Source organism: Wolffia australiana, chromosome 1, assembly GCF_029677425.1.
Source record: "Wolffia australiana isolate 7733 chromosome 1, ASM2967742v1".
Classification (NCBI taxonomy): domain Eukaryota; kingdom Viridiplantae; phylum Streptophyta; class Magnoliopsida; order Alismatales; family Araceae; genus Wolffia; species Wolffia australiana.
In genome coordinates this window covers 2713693-2733060 of record NC_135835.1, presented here as the reverse complement: position 1 = coordinate 2733060, position 19368 = coordinate 2713693, and the positions used below count along the sequence as shown (strand labels likewise).

The following is a 19368-nucleotide window of genomic DNA, read 5'->3' as shown; positions in this document are numbered from 1 at the left end:
ACAAAGAGAAAGAAAAGGGGACGGAGATAGACGAAGAACAGTCGCTCCGTTGGATAGATCGTTTCGCTCGCTTGTTCAAATCGGATGGACTCCGATCCTTCTCCATCTCAATCGGTAGGCGATGTTGCAGGCCGAATCGCCCCTTCAATGGAGATCACAGAAGTGGAGGAAGGAGTACGCGCTATGACTTTGGATGAAGCAGTTGTTCTTGAAGCGCATGCAGAAGAATCGATCAATGGATCCGTGCGCGAGGTTTCTGTTGCTGAGGAGGATAAGCTGACTAGTTCGGAAGATGTTTTGGGCGGTTCTTTTGGTGACGATCTTGCCTGGAGGGAAGGCTCTGAGAGAGGCAGAGAGGAGCTTCCCAGTCCGAGTAGCAGTGGGTACGCTGGGGAGAGAGGCAGTAGTGTTGGATCAAGCGTAAATGAAGAGATTGAAGATGTCGAGCATGGTTCTCTTGGGCAGGGAAACCCTGTTGATGCTATTGCGTGGGGACGGGGCAAGAAACATCCTGGGGAGGTGATTCTCGCGGGTTTTTTTTTCATTTTCAGCAAAATTACAGTTCTGTAGAACGGTAGCTGCAAACTTTATACCATGCAATTCGAATTGGATTTCTTACTTTGATCGTTACTATCTTCTGCCAAGAGAATTTCGTTTCATTGTACGCGAAGAAATCGTTCCAAGTGTTAATGCTGTAGAATATATGTTGCTTCTGCTCTTGCGTTGCAATTAAGGAAGTTGATGGTGGTGATGGTTTGCAGGATGACGCGTCCATGTCATGGAGAAAGCGGAAAAAACACTTCTTTGTTTTGAGCAATTCTGGAAAGCCTATATACTCCAGGTTCCTTTGAATGGCCAAGTGCTAATCGTGTCGTTTTTGTGTTACTTTGTTAGTGCCATCGAGTGGGAACTCTTAATTTATGAAATGGTATACGTGTTTTACAGATATGGCGATGAACATAAGCTTGCTGGATTTTCCGCTACGTTGCAAGCAATAATATCCTTCGTGGAGGACAGGTAAACGGACTCTGATGCCGATGGACTTCGTCTGATTGGATTATTTTATCTTCTTATCTTACTGAATTTTACTTTTCTCTTCTTCTCAGCGGAGATTCTGTCCAGTTAGTTCGGGCTGGGAACCATCAGGTATGAGATTGTGACTGATTCTGCTCAATTAGGATGTGGACTTCTTTTTCAACCTCGTGTTATTTAACTTCTCGATTGGTTTTACTTCAAAAAACTATTTTCAGTTTGTTGCATTTGCAAAGTTGATGGAATGAATTAGCGTAGTTAAAAACCAAGGCAAAGTATATATACTCGTAGATTTCCTAGGAAATGTCACCGATATGTCATCGAATCATGAAGCAATACTCTTTTATTTAGAATTTCAATTTTCACGGTTCAAATTAAAAATTTTGCTTGCGCCCGTTTCATTTTTGTTGCTCTGGGTCCTAGTTGACGAGATGAAACCTATGTGTTTTTCCTTTATAAATCTATCTTACGTTCCAAACCCTGATATGATCTTTCTTCCAGTGAAATTAATTCTGAATTGTGTGACTAGTTAGGATTTCATGATTAATCGCCTTGTCCTATTGAAGTTATTCAATAAATAAACTTGTTTTGCTTCTCAGATTACTTATTTCCGAATTTTAACTGCAAAATCTGAATCGTAGCGTCAAACAATTTTTGATTGCGTATTTATTTCATGTCAGGTAGTTTTTCTTGTTAAAGGTCCAATTTATTTGGTGTGCATAAGCTGTACAGAAGAGGCAGATGCAGCGTTAAGAGACCAGCTGGAGCTCATATATGGCCAGGTATGTGATTTTATTTTTTTTATAATAGAACTTTTTTCCGCGCAAAGGTTTATCATTTTGGGAATATCTACGGGTGATGGACGTTTTGACAACTCCGTATTTTCATGTGAAGGACATTATTCAAGAGTAAAATTCGTAACTTTCACTTTGTGAACATATCATTACGTTGGTCCCAATCATTAAAATGTATTTTTGTATTTATTTGTCTTTTTGCAGATGCTTGTTATCTTAACAAAGTCTGTTAATAGATGTTTCGAAAAGAACCCAAAGTTTGACATGACTCCCCTTCTTGGGGGAACTGACGAAGTATTCTCATCGCTTATCGGGGCATTCGGTTGGTAGGTATCTGAATTGTTTTTTGAAATATGGTACGTACCTGAATATAACTGCAGCATCCACCATTTTCCTAAATTTTTAACATCACCTGCGGTATCCATCACCCTCCCGGTTCTTTTAATACTTGTATGGTCATGAGAGTCTTAGTTTTATCTGCTCTTCATACATTTCCTTGTTTGTTTTGAGTCGTCATCCCTTTAGAGGCATTATGAAAGTAAAGCTGAAAGCATATGGACAATGGTCGATCTGTGAAATCTTTAGGTTTTTGCTATCACAGGAAAAGTATGTTATGTTTCCAAAGTACCGGCATACTAACAGTGCATCGTTAAATCATTTTGCCTCTTTTGATTTGACATCACTTACTGTTTTAGACCTCAAAATCCTCTGATTTTTGGTTCCCTATGTAGAGATTCTTTTGCCTAGGATTAAGAAAATTTCAGGGTTCAAGCTCCCAATACGTCAGTCAGCAGAACAATTTTTACACTGCCAGTCAGGCTTTTGTTTTTGCGAATAAAATGGCTTCTGGCAGTCATTAATTAATGCATTTATATAATAATAGTTATTTTAACCTGCCTGTCTGCACTCAGGATTTCTCATCCTTAGGTGCTCATTCATGTTTAGTTATCTGGACATTGCGTCGTGACCAATTGAGTACAATTTTTTAATTTCAGGAACCCTGCAACATTTCTCCATGCTTATACGTGCCTTCCCCTTTCGTATTCTGCAAGGCAGGCGGCTGGAGCTATTCTCCAAGACGTTGCTGATTCTGGAGTCCTGTTTGCGATACTAATGTGCAAACACCAGGTGCATCATCAAGGCTCCTTGAATAATTACTCTTAGAAGTTTAATAATTATACATTTGAGTTACTTTGGTTTTTCTTGATTTTCTCCTTTATTTTTTTTGAATAACAAAAAAGACGGTCACCCGAAAAGGGTCGGTAACCACCCTCCGATTACATGCCTAAAGCCGTAAGGCTCTATTACTAAGGGATTTATCCTCTCCCCTCTCTTTTCCCGACTCAGGGGAACCAAGCTGCCAGAAGTCCTTCCACCTCGGGGGCTGGACCATCCGTAGAGGCCCCCCCCCCCCCCCCAAAAGATCACGTCATTTCTGTGGCGCCATATTCCCCAGAGCACTGTCAACGCTTTGCCCCCCGCTTCTCTTGATTTTCTCTTTTATGATTGATTGAGATAGGTCTTTACGTCTATTTGAAATCAGCTCAAATTTATGAGTCTTGTTTTTGTTCAATAGTTAAGAGTAAATTAAGGACCATTAAAAAATTTCCCCTCTGCCTTTTCCTCATGGCAGATCACACTTTAAAATATTAAAATGTGTCGTTCAGATTTTTCCCTAGACTCAATGAGCCGACCATAAATGAGTCCAAATAATCTTTTAGTATTTTCTCTTATTTTTATAGAAGTCCAAAAGCCGGTATCTGTAACAGTGAAAGTATCTATGACAAAGCAGAAATAGGTTCCTAACATGTTTTAGCTTGCACTCATCGACTAAACCAAGCTTTGCAGATGTTAATTACCTTTATCTAGAACTCAAAAATTTTACTAGTTGCTATCAAGTTCTTACTTCAATAATATTTCAGTCCAATTTATTTAAAGAATGACAGGGATAAATCTTGCAATAAACAAGATATATACTGGCAGGTTTAGGAGTACGGCTGATTAGTGATACTAGGCTTGATCTAGGTTTGTTTCAGGGAAGGGATATACAGTAGAGATGTTCCCAGTTTGGAGAGCAGAATGGGAATGATTGGAGGAGAGGTCAAACAGAGTAGGCAGGGATCGACCAGGGACGAGCTGCCTGAAGACGCAGTGAAGGATTGATGATGGCAGGGACCGGGATTGTTAAAGAATCTAAGAGAAGTGATTGTCAGGGGGTAGGGATCGGATTGGAGGGGAGCAGCCTGAGGATCTAGTGAGACAATTGGGGGGGTAGGTGGTTGAGAGAAGGAGACAGAGATCGAAAGGTTCGAGACAGTCAGCCAGGCGGCCAGTCTTACCTTGATTCTTTACTGCCCACCCTTTAGGAGCGCTACATGTATTTATAGAGAACAGAAGCAAGCTAATCTACAATATTAAATGACATAAATGCCCCTGACATGCAAAAATGTCGAAGATACCTTTGGCGATATAGGATCGTGTCAATTAGTCTGGAGAGGTAGAATTATTTTAGATAAGCACGATTGATATATGCTTGGCATTTCCATTGGTTTCCTATATTTTACGTTGGTTTTTATTAATGTCAATTTTTGAAGCTAGCTTGTTAGATGGAGATTAATTTCCAGATTGATAATAAATACAGGTGATCAGTCTTGCAGGAGCTCAAAAAGCATCTCTTCACCCTGATGATGTGCTCCTGCTATCCAATTTCATACTGTCGTCTGATTCATTTAGGCAAGTTCATGACATCTCTTTATTATGTTATGTTAATTCAAACAAAAGTATGAACTTCTCATTATTTTACATGTTGCGTGGTCACTTTATGCAATGTTATGAATTAAAGCCTATGTCTTCCGTTGCTTTTGTAGATCCCGAGTCTCCCTTATCTTGCGTGTTTCACATTTCTCTTTGTTCTGCAGGACTTCTGAGTCCTTCTCTCCAATTTGTTTGCCGCGATATAATCCAATGGCGTTCCTTTACGCTTACATATACTTTGTCGATGTAAGCAATGGTACTAAGACTTAGTTACTTGTGTGTTCTGTTGTAATTCTTATCGGCCTTTATTCTTTTTACAGGCGGATACTTACTTAATACTCCTAACTACGAGTTCAGAAGCATTCTATCACCTCAAAGAATGCAGGTAGAACACCTTTTCCTCAAGAATATCGTCAATATTTCACATGGAATTATCCACAAAAGCATATTTAACTAACCGATATTTTTCTGTTTAGTCATATGGGTTCCATCCATACATCCACGCATCACTATGTTTCATTTTTTGGCCTGGTGAAACATTTCACCTTTGAATCTATGATCCACAACCCCTCCATTCTCGTCTCTCCCTCTTCATAGGTCCTAAACCAAGGATCTTTTCCGCATTACATTCAACTTTTGCTATCGGATCCCATCAAGGATCCTATTAGAATCATAATGATACGATCCTTTCGTATCTAGGGTGTCTTAGTCTTCTGGGCACTAAGCCATTTCCATCTTTTCACCCACTAGGGGGGGTGGGTATTTTTCCCTTTATATAGATGTACTTCTCCCTTTAGGAGGAGTGGAGGACAGTGCAGAAGTTCAAGTGAACTGGTTCTCTCACTATAATCCCCATCCGTCGTGATCCTTTCTCTACCTTGCTGCATCTCCAGGTGGTTCGTCCCTGCCAATCCCAACCACTTCTATTTGGATTCTCCTTGTCTTCCTTCCCGGATACGAACCAACATCAAAATGTTTACTATATCGTTCAGGAAACATCAATATCAATTCATTCAATAAACTTTATTTTCAGGATTCGGATTGAATCGGTGTTAGTGGCATCTAATGTCCTCTATGAAGCTCAACAGTCCTTGCTAAATGGGGGTCTTCACGTTGAGGACTTGCCCCCGGCTTTGTCATCTCATCCTGGAGCATCCTCCTCTGAGCTGAGACAGCAGGACAGAACGACATCTGTATCTCATGGGTCACGAGGCACTGCTACGGGCGGTCCATGTGGACTTTGGCACTTCATTTACAAAAGCATTTATATGGATCAATATATCTCTTCAGAATTTTCACCCCCTCTCACCAGTCGCAGTCACCAAAAACGGTAACTAGATGTCTTTCACTCCTGAAATTTAACTTAGCAGAGATTATGAGTTGATCTTTTTCTGCAGCTTATATAGAGCTTATCAAAGACTATATGTGTCTATGCATGACAAAGGAACCGCATCACATAAGAAACAATTTCGGCGGGATGAAAATTATGGTATGAAGTGCCCTGTGATATGGTTTTTTTGAAAAACTGTTGCATTTTTTATTTCCTCAAAGACATTCTAATATTTTTTTATTTCGTGGAATGTTTTCTCAAATGTATTTTATTGGCGTTTGGATACTTGAATTAGTACAATGCAATTCCATTTTGGCCTCTTATATTGCTTGCTTTAGAATTCATAGTATATTCTGGGTCAACTATAATTTTCTTTCATCCTTCTTTTAATCCATGTAATTTTACCCGAATTTGTCCTCGTAATCTTGCAGTTATGCTGTGTTGGATCACCCAGGAGTTTGAGCTGTACGCTGCCTTCGATCCGCTGGCAGATAAGGTCCAATATTTTGGATCATTGTATCTTATAATTTTCATACTTGCTCAAACTTTTATTTGCTTTCGTTAAGAAATTAACAAACTTGTTTATTAATCTTTGATTTATGTTTTATTGACTATTTCAGGCCTTGGCCATTAAGACATGCGATAGGGTGTGCCACTGGATCAGGGACTTGGAGAACGATATCTTTTTGCTCGGTGCCAGCCCTTTCTCCTGGTGATTCTTTGCCTTAAAATTATCAAAAATCTTGTTCATCGTTTCATATTCTAACAATCATAATCAGTATCCTTTTTTTTCATCATATCCGCGTTATTCTTGGCAACATGAGACCGAGATTTTCAAGGAAACGACATTATTGCAATTTTGCTTCATGTTTTAGGGGAACGGGTAGTTATTGAACATTCATGTACACGATTTTTAGCTTATGTAAGTTAAATTTTAATTAAATTAAAAAATTACCGCCATTAAAATTTGATGAAAATATTTTTATCTCGCATCCATATTTTGATGTGTTTCTACCAGAAAAATAAAAATCTAAATACATCATGAATTTCCTGTCAAGATTTATGATCCGTGAGCACTTATTAAAATTTTCAACTTCAATCCCCAGATTGAAGTGTATTTAAGACAAGTAGACAAAGAGTAAGCAAAAATCTATATTGCAGCCAAAAAATGGCATCTTCCTTTGGCATATTGCAGCCAAAAACCCAACCACTTGCAGCCAAAAATTGGAACATATGTTAACATATTCCTTCTTGAATTCTTCCCAAAATTCAGACCCTAATAAGCATCATGGACATTTTTAGTTTTATGCCAAAAGTGTAAGAGATAAGATAAAAACATTTAGATGTCAGAATATGTAGCAGGTTAACACAACTTGGTCTTCTCAAGATGACTGATCCAAAATTCACAAGACTCCAAGAGTTTTTTTATAGAAATATGCTGTCGACGAACCAATCAAACATTATATTTCAATGTTGCTTGTGTAGTGAAGTGTACTAATATGATATTCAACTATGTGACTTAGGATCTTAATACTGAGATCACCAATCTTTAAACATGTATGTTAAATATTTTCTTACTCTATGGATACTTTAGAAGGACATTAGAATATTTAGATATAGTAGTACTATTGAGTCTCAATCATGAGATCAGTGTAGCTAATCTTGTAGTCATTAGTGTGGAGACACAAATTGGTACTCTTTAGGAGAAATAGATCATTGTAGTTATCCACAGGAATCCTAAATAGTACAATACCAAAATAATAATTAGGTTGATCTGCATCATGGTTGTGTAAGTTCGTTAAATTGATCTGTTTGATTCCTCGAATAGTATTTTCCTGAAGATATACTAGGGACAGACTATTGCCCTTTGACTATGACCTATGAATACATATTCATATAATTCTAAGTCATCTTAATCTTAGCTTATGCATAGTAAGAAAATCATGAAGATGTTTAAGTGGTCAAAATGGGATTGTCGACCTGCAATATAAGAGGAGATAGCTTGAGGAAGATGATGAAATGAAGTCCTTGACCTGGGTACTGGAATGTCGAAGAAGAATTCTACAATTATTTCTCAATGCATTAGTACTGACTCAAATGCATGACTAGAGTTTGACTTATGATTGTACTCTAAATCATCCTACGATCATCAAGCAGATGATAGAAAATAATTAGGTCACATGAGAGACTCATAATAATCATTGGTATCTTTTAGAGCACAAGGTGTAGCTTGGTGCTCCACGAATAGAAAACTCAACCAATGGATTAGGTTAAATTATTTTTTTATTAATTAATGTATATGTTGACATAAATAATTATTTATATTGACCACTAAAGGTCACTAAGCCATAGAATTTATTAACTATACTAATACATGGGGTTGGAGGGGCATGTCTAAATAGTCCTTTGGTTATGAAAAGATACTTAAATTTTATGAGCTTTATGACACATGCTCCCTCAGTATAAATAAGATAAAACTTTAAATGAAATTGATCCAAGCTAGAACTCTTCAAGTGACCTTCATATATGGAACTTCTGAAAGATTATGTCTAATTTCTTTTAGAACCTCCTTCCCACATCGCCTTTCAACCCACATGAATATACAAATGAATGTCTAATGGCACGTTGCTCCGATCTGAGCTATGCAACAACTAGACCCCTCTTGATCATTGTTGGATGTGCTTGATGATCCCCCAATGTACTCTAACTTGGGGACTTATGACTCCAGCTGTTCCAAGAGTCTCTGCTAGGTGAACAGTAGACTCCCTTTTCTCTCGCTTCTCTCCTTGGCTACCCTCCCCTCTTGATCCAATTATAATAGTAAATCGACGATAGTGGATCAATAACAAGGCCCATAACAAAGAGTATGACATTAGTGTTGATAATATAGAGGCTAGACTCATGAAAAACTCATGTCTCACTCGTGGATTTGAGTAGTCATGGGTCGAATCTGCGCAAAAGGTGATTTCAACATCAATTTTAAAAATATATTACTATTCGATTCAAGTTTAATGCCAATCATGGTGATAGAACCCAACACATTTTGGGGAAGAGTATACACGAATAGCGGAGGTAGATTGTTGTTAAGGAGATACACAACCAGCATGTATTTTATTGTCTACCCTAACTAAGCGGCAATCTCTGTAGTAGGCTTTGGGTGGGGCTGGGAGGACAGCAATGATGGAGGATTATGCCATCTGGGAAGAGAGCCATGTTGGGTTCTAGAGGCCTATATCTGGATGAACAGAACAAAATGATGCGCAGCGGAAAACTTTTGCGAATCGAACGGCATCACCCAAAAACATTAAACGAAGTACCTTTGCACGAATGTCATACGTGATTTCTTCGATCTCGAAGCGAGTGTGTAGCCTCTAGACGTATCCACGCGGTCCTCGGCACGTCGTATCTCCTCCTTCTCGTTGATGACCCCTGTTATTTCTCCATCGACGTTGTTACATCGTCCCAATCACATCAGGGATAGAGAGGGGTGTGGGGAGAGTGGAGAAGAAGGGGAAAGACCCCTGAACAATTCTGGCCTGGGTGAATTTAGTTCAGGGCCTCCCCTATTTATACTAAGTGGGTATTTTTCATAAAAACCCCCAAAACTTAAGTATATCTTCCAACGTCCAAAAGACCATTTGTGTGTGACCCTCTAGGCCCATGTATCAGTCTAGTTAATGACTCGAGCGGCCCAATAACCTTTATTGGCCTTCCAAATTAATTAACTATATCATCATATAGATTAATTAACGTCGGATTGATTTAACCCAATCGATAGGTCGAGACTCTGACACGTGGGGTGCCAAGCTACACCTCGTGTCCTAGAAGATACAAAGGAGTGTGTATCGACTCACTCATGGAACCTATTCGTCATCAGTTATCGTGTATGTATAATCCCTCATCCACTTGACGCTCCTTGGACGACTTAGGGTATGGTCAACTGTCAAACCCTAATCGATCATCCGAGTTAGTACTGATGCATTCAAAAATCATCGGAGAACTCTTCTCCGATATTTCACTGCCTTGGCCAAGGACTTTACCGCATCATCTTCCTTGAGCTGTCACCTCTTATACTGAGGGTGGACGATTCCATCTTGACCACTCAATCGCCTTCGTGAACTTCTTGATGCACCCGAACTAAGACCATTTAGAATCCCATGATTAGAGACTCGTTGGCCATCGCTAAAGTATAATCGTCCGTCCACAAGACGTCTTTGGCGTCTCAGGTCCAAGGACCACTTACACAACCATGACGTGAATCAACCTGATTGACAGTTCGGTATAATACCTTTCAGCGATTCGTACAGATCAATTCAGTGAACTCTTTCCACTAAAGAGCACCCGCTATCTATCCTTAGTGTCGCCACACTAATGGCTACGGGACCGACCATACTCATCATATGAGTGAGGCTAGATAGTGCTATTCTATCCGGATACTTCGATGTCCTTCTCGTGTATCCTTAGAATAGGAATGTTTAGAACACATGCTTAAAGACTAGTGATCTCAGTATTACGATCTCATCATAATTCACTAAGTCCGATCATGTATTCATGGACTTCATTATACGTATCACACGTGCACTATAATGAATATGTTCTATTAATGAACATGGAACGAGATGTGGAATGTGTGATTGGCTTGCCGGTCACATATATTTCCATCAAGCCCGCCACGAGGAGCTTATCAAGGAGAGGGTTGGCTTGAATCACAAACTACAACAACTTCCCTTTCTGTAGAAGATCCTTCTTTGGCAGTGTGCAGCTGATCATCTCCTCAACTTCATCTTCCTAGCTAAGATGATGATCTAGGGTTATTCTTCTGCTAGGATTTTCAGAAACTCTCAAAGAAGATGCAAACTTGAGTGATGATTCCTCTCGTGACTTTTAAGATTGAACTGTTTCATAATCAAGAAAATGCAAAAAATCAGAAAATGGATTGATGAGATTGGTAGAATTCTGCTCGTAGCACTTGGGGGAATATCTGCGGAGGTTTGCCTTCTTCTCCGACGAACCAGGGAAGAAGGCGGAAAGCTTCAACCCTGCCGAAGGGGGGGTTTGGTGACATCACCTTCAACTCCATGGTCAAGCTTGACAGTTGTTGCATCTGCTAGTTCTAGCGAGGAAGTTGTGGAAGGAAAGAGAGGAAGTATATATTAGGCTTGTTGGACTTAAGACGATTGACACTTTCAGATGGGTGGAACGTGACTGAATGGACATTTGTCCAATCATCTATCCACATCATTTACTTTCGGCCAAGTTGTCATCCGTCCAAATTTCATCATTGCCACAACTCCATCATCAGGCCTGTTACATCATTTGTCCATGGTGAAATAGGAAACAAATGGTGGGGGATGGATGAAAAAATATACTAAATACTCAAATAGGGCTAGAGATACCAATCAAGGGAAAGATAGAGAAAGAGAGAGAGAAAGAGCAAGAGAGAGAGTGAGAAAGATTATGCATGAGAGAGAGAGAGTGAAAGAGAAAAAGAGAAAGCAAGAGAGAAAGTGAGAAAGATTGTATGTGTGAGGGAGAGAGCATGCAAGCCAGAGAGAGAGAGATAGAGAAAGTGAGAAATAGTACAAGAGAGAGAGATCATGCGAGCAACATAGTGCGCAAGACATAGAGAGAACAAGAGAGCGAGAGAGAGCAAGCGAGCGACATAGTGTGTGGAGACATAGAGAGAACAAGAGAGGGAGAGAGAGAAGAAGAGCGAGTGATGGAGAGTGAGAGATATGTGGAGAGAGTGAAACAACAAGAGAGAGAGGTCAGTAAAGATAGGGAGAGAACAAAGAGACATCGAGCAAGCAATAGAGCTAGTGATCGCTCGTCTCGATACCAGTATCGGATTACGGTATCGGGACGGATGGTGTACTGCATACCGAAATCAAATTTTCTGTATCCATTTTTTCTGATATCCAGTTATTGGATATAGGTTGCTACAGTAACAATATCTGTTATCGGTATCCGTCTCGATGTCGTCATCCGCCTCCGTCTCACGGGGAGGATGACGATATCGAATATTGGACGTGGATATCGGATTTCGATATCCAACTTAGAAAGGTTGTTTAAAAACATTATTTCATTGTCATTGTGCGACAAAATGTAAAGGATATATGTGGGCCAGCTGGTGAACAGTAAACCTTTTAATTTAGAAAGTAGCATGTTTAATATATATCTCTCAATCTTTTTGTTTCCTTCCATATGGGATAACAGGATTCGGAGTGTAAACTCCGAATCCTGTTGTCCCAGATGGAAGAAAACAGACAACTTGAGCTGTATTTATTGAACGAGATAATAACATATTAAATTTATCTATTTATTTCATCCTAAATAAGGTAATAATGTAATAATTATTTATAAAAGATTATTAAATTATTTAATATGTTTCCTACCTCATTCTATATATACAGCTCAAAATTTCTGTTTCTTCCATATGGGACAATAGGATTCGGAGTTCAATGTTAAACTCCGAATCTTGTTATCCCATATGGAAGAAAACAAAAAGGTTGAAAGGTATATATTAAAAAACTTAGAATATAGAAAAAAAACATTTGCCTTAAACATAAACCGTCTATAACTTTGATCGATATTAATTTTTCCTGAGGATATAGGGTATCGATATCCGGATACCAGTTTTGATATCCAGATATCAAAATTTGGAATCCGATATCCGGATCGTCCTCACCCATCCGATATCTGTCTTTGATATCCGTCTACTCTTAAAGGAAGAATATCGTCAGATATCTGATATCCGTCACTGTCCCATTTTTTTTGCCGGATATTGAATATCAGTTGTCTGATACCGGATATCGGATGGATATTGGTTGGACAATCCCCAAATAGAGCAAGGGAGAGACAGCACGCAAGAGATAGTGAGAGAGATGTGTTGACAATGGTCCTTCATTGTTAGTCATCCCATCATTTTTAGGTGTCATCCCCTATGTCTATGGTCATAGTTCCCATCGTGTGTAGTGGTTGTCTCATCATCATAGTCATCACTATTTTCACCATCATAGTTGCTCCTCGTCCCCATCATTGTATTCCCCATCATTGATGGTCGTCATCATCAATCCTCTTCCCAATCGTCAATGGTTCTTATTCATGTCATCACCAATTATCCTCCCCATCAAAGTCACAACTCCATCCCCCTCATTGACTATCATCATCCATATTGTCAAAGGTTGTCATTTGCATCCTCAGTGCCATCATTCATGTTATCGACAATCATTATCCTCGTCATCTGTGCTAGTTGTCCTATAAGCGGTGATCATTGTCTGCGTCTTAGACTGTCATCATCCCCATTATCCGCACTAGCCATCCATGTCGGTGGCAGTCATTGTATGTGTTGATGGTCATCCCAATCATCTATGGTTGTTGTCAACAACAACATAAATAGTTGTCTTACCCTCGTTGGCAGTGGTCTTTTTTGACATCATCGACGATCACCTTTCCCACCATCGTCGATTGGCATCCACATCGTGGATGGTCATTGTCGGCTTCATCCAATAGTTGCCATCCCCATCTTGTCATTTTTATTTTCATATTTTATTTTTATTTTTGTTCTTTCTATATTCTTCCACAATTCCATCATCATAAACATCATCGGTCATCCTCCTCATCTATGATGGATTACTGATGACTGAACTTAAGTCAGTCTGTTATCCGTCCATTGCCTTAGATGATGACGGATAAAAAGAGTGGACGGAACAGATGACAGTCCATTATACATCCAACAAGCCTTGGGTAGGAACAAGGCTCTAGGACTAGATGGATTCTCAACGGAATTCTATATAACATGCTGGGATAGCGTAGGCACAGACTTGGTGCTTGCTATCAAGGAGGTATTTGCACACAAAGTTATACCACGAAATTGGAAATCTACTTTCTTGGCGCTTATTCCAAAAGTGGAAAACCCAGCTTCATTTAGGGACTTTCGCCCTATCAGTCTTTGTAGTGTATGCTATAAAGTTGCATCTAAGATCATTACAAATCAACGAGGGACCTTTCTTGATAGACTTATCTCACCTGAACGGTGTGGTTTTGTCAAGGGGCGACAGATCCATGACAGTATCATGCTAGTTTGAATGTCATCATCAAATTGGATATGGAAAATGCTTTTGATCGAGTTGAATGGAATTTCCTTATCCAAGTGTTACGTTGCTTTGGGTTCACCGATGCATTCATCAATCTCGTCGATGCCTGCATTAGGGAATCACTTTCTCTCCTGGTGGACAGAAACTCCACTGGCTTCTTCACGACCACGAGAGGTCTACGGCAAGGTGATCCTATCTCATCCACACTTTTCATATTGATGGAGGAGGTCTTTAGCTGATCGCTGACACGAACGATCGCCTGAGGCCTCATCCAACCATATTTTACGAAAAGGGGATGCCCGATCCTCTCGCACTCACTATTTGCAGATGATGCCATCCTTTTCCTCAATGAATCTAAAAAATCCATTAAGGAACTTATGAAGTGTCCTCACTACATACGAGCTGGCTTCTGGCCAGCTCGTCAATGCCTCAAAGAGTAGCTTTATGGTCGGTCCTTCCACCACTGTAAAGTTCTCTCAAATTATCCAACAGTACACCCAATACTCTCGAGGATGCCTCCCTTTTGATTATCTCATATGCCCTATCTTTCTCGGATGGACTCGCCATCATTATTTTGATGCCGTATTGGCCAAATTGAGAAAGAAAATCGAGGGATGAAAACTTCGTTTTCTATCCCTTGGAGGACACATCCAACTTATCCGACACACCCTCATGAGTATTCCGCTATATACCCTTGCGGTCCATTCACTATCTCTTATAGTCCTCCGCTCTGTGGAGCGATTGTGCGCCCGATTCTTATGGTACGGTCACCTCGAGGGAGAGAGTCGCCACCATTGGGTTTCTTAGGAGAAAGCTTGTTGGCTGATGGACGAGGGCGGTCTAGGGATCAAACGCCTTCAGGACATCCAAGACATACTTCAGAAGAAGCTCGTGTGGTGAATGCACACCACGCAGTCCCCAGTAGGGTGTTTCATCTTAGCAAAATATGGCGAGTGGGCCCGTAATAGAGTTGGATATCCAGGGCTATCACAGATGGCGGACTTGGTAGCAACATTTGCAAGAGGTCGCCAAGGTCACACGCTGGCATGTCGGTAGAGGCATGATTAATGTTTGGTATGATACATGGCTCGCTGATGCACCCTTAGCCCGCCATCCCCACTTTGAACCATATCGCCCCCGATTGACAGTGGCGCAACTGCTCACGGGCAACACGCGCCACCTTTGGGAGCAGCATGGCCTCCCCTTAGACACTTTATCCTAGGCCTAGAGTATTGCCATCGGGACCACTCACGATTGTGCTATTTGGATGCTTACCCTTGACAGATCCTACTCCTGTAGATCTTCTTGGGAGCATTTTCGTGAGAAAGCCCCCATCCAGTAGTGGGGTCGTCACATATGGCATCCGACGATCATTACTTAGGTCTCCTTCTTCCTCTAGAGACTCATGTGTCGTGGTCTCCCGATTGACGATTGAATGATCGGTATCGGTCACTCCCTCAGTTCGCGTTGCCATTGTTGCCCTCCACATCTCCGCAAGCTGAGACTATGGAACACCTCTTCTTCCATAGTGAGACTGCCTTAGACTGTTGGTGTCAAATTACACATCATTGGCGTCCACTCCTTGGTACCTCTCCTATTCTCACACCGTTAGAGTGTTTTGGCAAGATGTATCTCTTACCAATGTGCTTTAAACAAAGCCCTTTCCTCCACATCACCATAGCCTACTTACTATGGGAGATATGGAAAGGGCGAAATTCTTCTTTTTTGTAAGTACTCCCATGCGCGCCTTGGATATCATGCGTCAAGCTATGGATATGGCACATCCACCATCTTATACCTCCTCGTGCCCACAGCTTAGCCCTCGCATGTGACTTCCTTTGCTCTTGGGGAATCTGGTGACCCTCGCCCCTACCCGCATTTGACTAAAAATTGTTCGTTGGCATTCACCGCCAATCGACACCTTCAAGCTGAACATGGATGGTGCGACCAAAGGGAATCCTGGTCTAATTGGAGGGGGCGGTATCCTCCATGACCATACAGGGAGTATTATCTTTTGCTTTTTCGTCCTTCTGTGGCATTCAGACTAATACAGTAGCCAAGGCTATGGCGATACGTGATGGTTTGCTCCCTTGTGAGGAACGAAACCTTCACAATATTGTCGTAGAATCGGACTCACAGGTATGAGTTGGCATGTTTCGTGCAGGTAAATGCTCCTAGTGGCAGATTCAGATGGTCTGGCAGGACATCATGCAGTGCAGCCCTCGCACAACTAGTGTCCGTCACTAGCTACGCGAGGGAAATCAGACAGCAAATACTCTTGCCAACCACGCAGTATACACACATACCCCTACCTCATTTTTCTTTTCTTGGCAGGAACTCCCTCCGACAACTCGTGGATGCTACCGCGTGGAATGCCTTGGCTTGCCGGCTCTTCGCATGCATCCCACATTGTCGAAGGAGAGGTCGCGAGAGTGGTGGATTGCATGGAGGGATGACGGCGGGAGAACTCATCCTCTCGCCTGATCTTCTAACTTGCCGAGCACCTCAATGCTGATATCTGCGGATGGCGGGTTGGAGTGCACTCCACGCATCGCCTTTACTACGCCGGCTCCCCATACTCTTGCTGGCACGCGTACATCTCCTGGAGATTTGCCCCGCTATTGGCGTCTTGCATGAAGCGTGGGAGCTGGAGCGCTCGCTCTCCCACTTTATTGATTTCCCCGCGACGCACCTCATCGATGACACTTCTCGACAGCGGGGAGAGCTCTACACACTCCATGCATCATCACCGCCGTGGGGGGTTCCGAAGACACGGCAACACGAGTGACCTTCTTAGAGCACCTACTAGGTATCACTTATGTATCTTTTCCCTTTCCTACACATGGGCGTGGACGAGAGGGATCCGAGTGTAATTGGGATATTTATGCTCGCTCTACGCCTAAAAATGTTGATAAACAATCCACTTTATATATAAAACCCCCTCTGGGTGGCATCCAGGACACAACTCGATCAGTGTACGGGCATAACCACAAGGTTGGACGTATCCGACACCATGTTTTTGCTAATAAAAAAAATCCAACAAGCCTATTAAAGATGGAGGGTTTAGGAAAGATGGGAAGGTTAGGGAATGCTAAAAGTTGGAATATAAATCCTATATCCCCGCGATATCCAAAGAAATGAAGACAATTTCAGATAGTGGATATATGATATTGGACAGATATTAAATATTCAGCTGATACCAGATATTGGGACGTATATCAGATCCGTAGCAAAAACGGTATCCAGATATCGACACCCACATCTGGATATCGATACCCATTATCTCATATGGAAAAAACCAATAAGAAACATAATAAGAAATAAGAAAACCAAAAGAAACAGGAAGAAGAAAAAGAATACCATGAACAAGGACGTGAATGAGAAAATATAATAAAAAAAGTAAAAGAAAAATAAATAATAATAATAATAACAATAAGAAGAAGAAGAAAAGATGGCCTATGTGGCAAAGCTCTCTCTTTATCTCTCTGTGGCAAGCTCGTTAAAGGCCTGCATTTAGTGGACTGGGCCGTAAAACGGCCCACTTCTGCCCGCTCAAAATTCGACCAACGACAATCCTAGCCGTCAAATAACCGGCTCAATGGTGGATTTCGGGTGAGTATATATTAGTTCTTCCATCTCCATAAAACTCGAGTGTTCATCGCTCGACCGAAGCCCTAATCCAGTCGCCGGCCGTTGCGCGTTCACCCCTCGGTACGATTTTCTACGCGCACTACGATTTTCTCTGTGACACCACGCTGCTATAGATTTCATCCGTCGACATTGTTATATATGAACACTCTTCTAATCTTTTGTTTCTTTTTTTCGCCTAATTATCTCAGGTTTGTGATCTATTCTGTATAAATGGCGCCTCCAACTAAAGGTACCAGTTCCTGATTGCTATTTCGTCGTCATCAGATCGTTTTGCCGATGCCCGTTTATCGTGTTTTTTGTTCTAATCGGACTTCCTCTTGTTCGAATGTCATTTCTCTCTGTACTTCGAATTTATCCGCGCGGATTCCGAAGTCAATTTCTAAGTTTTTTGCGATTGATGTTCTCGCAGCTGCCGCGAAGAAGGGGGATCCCAAGGCGCAGGCCTTGAAGGTGGCCAAAGCCGTGAAAACCGGCACGTCCGCCCCGAAGAAGGCCAAGAAAGTGAGGACTTCCGTCACCTTCCACAGGCCGAAGACTCTGAAGAAGGAGCGGAACCCCAAATACCCCCGAATCAGCGCGCCTTCCAGGAACAAGCTCGATCACTTCCAGATTCTCAAGTACCCGCTCACCACGGAATCTGCCATGAAGAAAATCGAGGACAACAACACCCTCGTCTTCATCGTCGACATCCGAGCTGACAAGAAGAAGATCAAGAACGCCGTCAAGAAGATGTACGACATCCAGGCCAAGAAAGTCAACACCTTGATCAGGTAGGAGGAATCAGTTCTAATTACCCTATTTGTTATATTTCTTGAAGAAAAAAGATTACCCTTTTGTTATCAATGAATGGTCATCGTCGACACTCTGAGCTAGGAATCAAATCGTAATGTTTTTTTTTTGAAAACTAAATCAAAGTGTAATGTGGGTCAATCATGCGTGATTTTTCCAGGCCGGATGGGACGAAGAAGGCCTATGTCAGGCTTACCCCCGACTACGATGCCTTGGACGTGGCCAACAAGATCGGCATCATCTAAGAGTATGCTCTTCTGGTTTTCTTTTGATTAGAATTTTTGTTTATCCTGGTCTCTTTACAATTGAACAAGGCTGCTGATCCGAGAAACAAATTTGTGGTAGTTAGTGCAATTTCGAGGTCATAATCGCAATTTTGAACGCCCTTAATCTTCCATAATTCATTAATCATCCATAATCTTCCATATTTCATTAATCTTTCATAATCTTCAATATTTCTCTTTACTCAGTTTCCACGACGATATCGTGTTACAGTAATTTGCCCGTCAGGTTGCTTATGTTGACCGTTTTAGTACTAAATTCCCTTGTTAGGACTTTATTTTCCTTCAACGCTTTACTGCAAATTCCATCATATTACAAAATTTTAAGCCGATCGATCCATGCATCACTGTCATTCTTCATCTGTTTTCTCATAGACAAAGCTGTGAAGAGTAATTCCCCATTAACCTTGGTAATGCTTCTATCTTATATCAATGACACGAGTAATCGACTGCGAGCAAAGCAATTATTCCATTATCAGATCAGTCGGGGTTAGATCAGTGACCTGGCTCCGATCGGGTCTGGGTTAAATCTTAGTTAAATCATTAATCATTATACAAATATTTTTAAAATCCATACCATTGTGATGCCAGTATGTATTATAGATACTTTCCAAGCTCCATTCAACAAGAAATCCTTAATA

General features: G+C 41.1%; 2 protein-coding genes across 3 annotated transcripts; both read left to right on the top strand.

The window, feature by feature from the left end:
• The first annotated feature begins 11 nt into the window (after positions 1 to 11).
• LOC144701486 (SAND family protein) lies at positions 12 to 6707 on the top strand. Of its 2 annotated transcripts, none has more exons than XM_078573298.1 (14): positions 12 to 519; positions 762 to 841; positions 946 to 1017; positions 1107 to 1146; positions 1713 to 1940; positions 2031 to 2152; positions 2822 to 2954; positions 4468 to 4559; positions 4745 to 4826; positions 4901 to 4965; positions 5614 to 5910; positions 5978 to 6069; positions 6342 to 6406; positions 6531 to 6707. In XM_078573298.1, the coding sequence occupies exons 1-14, from the start codon at positions 85 to 87 to the stop codon at positions 6624 to 6626; spliced, it is 1899 nt and encodes a 632-aa protein (XP_078429424.1). In that variant the 5' UTR covers positions 12 to 84; the 3' UTR covers positions 6627 to 6707. The 2 variants fall into 2 exon arrangements, with proteins under 2 accessions (XP_078429424.1, XP_078429428.1); XM_078573302.1 differs by having other exon boundaries at positions 13 to 519; positions 1713 to 1814.
• Positions 6708 to 17600: 10893 nt separating this feature from the next.
• Positions 17601 to 18814, top strand: LOC144701452 (large ribosomal subunit protein uL23). Its single transcript, XM_078573261.1, has 4 exons — positions 17601 to 17717; positions 17846 to 17886; positions 18067 to 18427; positions 18607 to 18814. The coding sequence occupies exons 2-4, from the start codon at positions 17868 to 17870 to the stop codon at positions 18689 to 18691; spliced, it is 465 nt and encodes a 154-aa protein (XP_078429387.1). The 5' UTR covers positions 17601 to 17717; positions 17846 to 17867; the 3' UTR covers positions 18692 to 18814.
• The last annotated feature ends 554 nt before the right edge of the window (positions 18815 to 19368 follow it).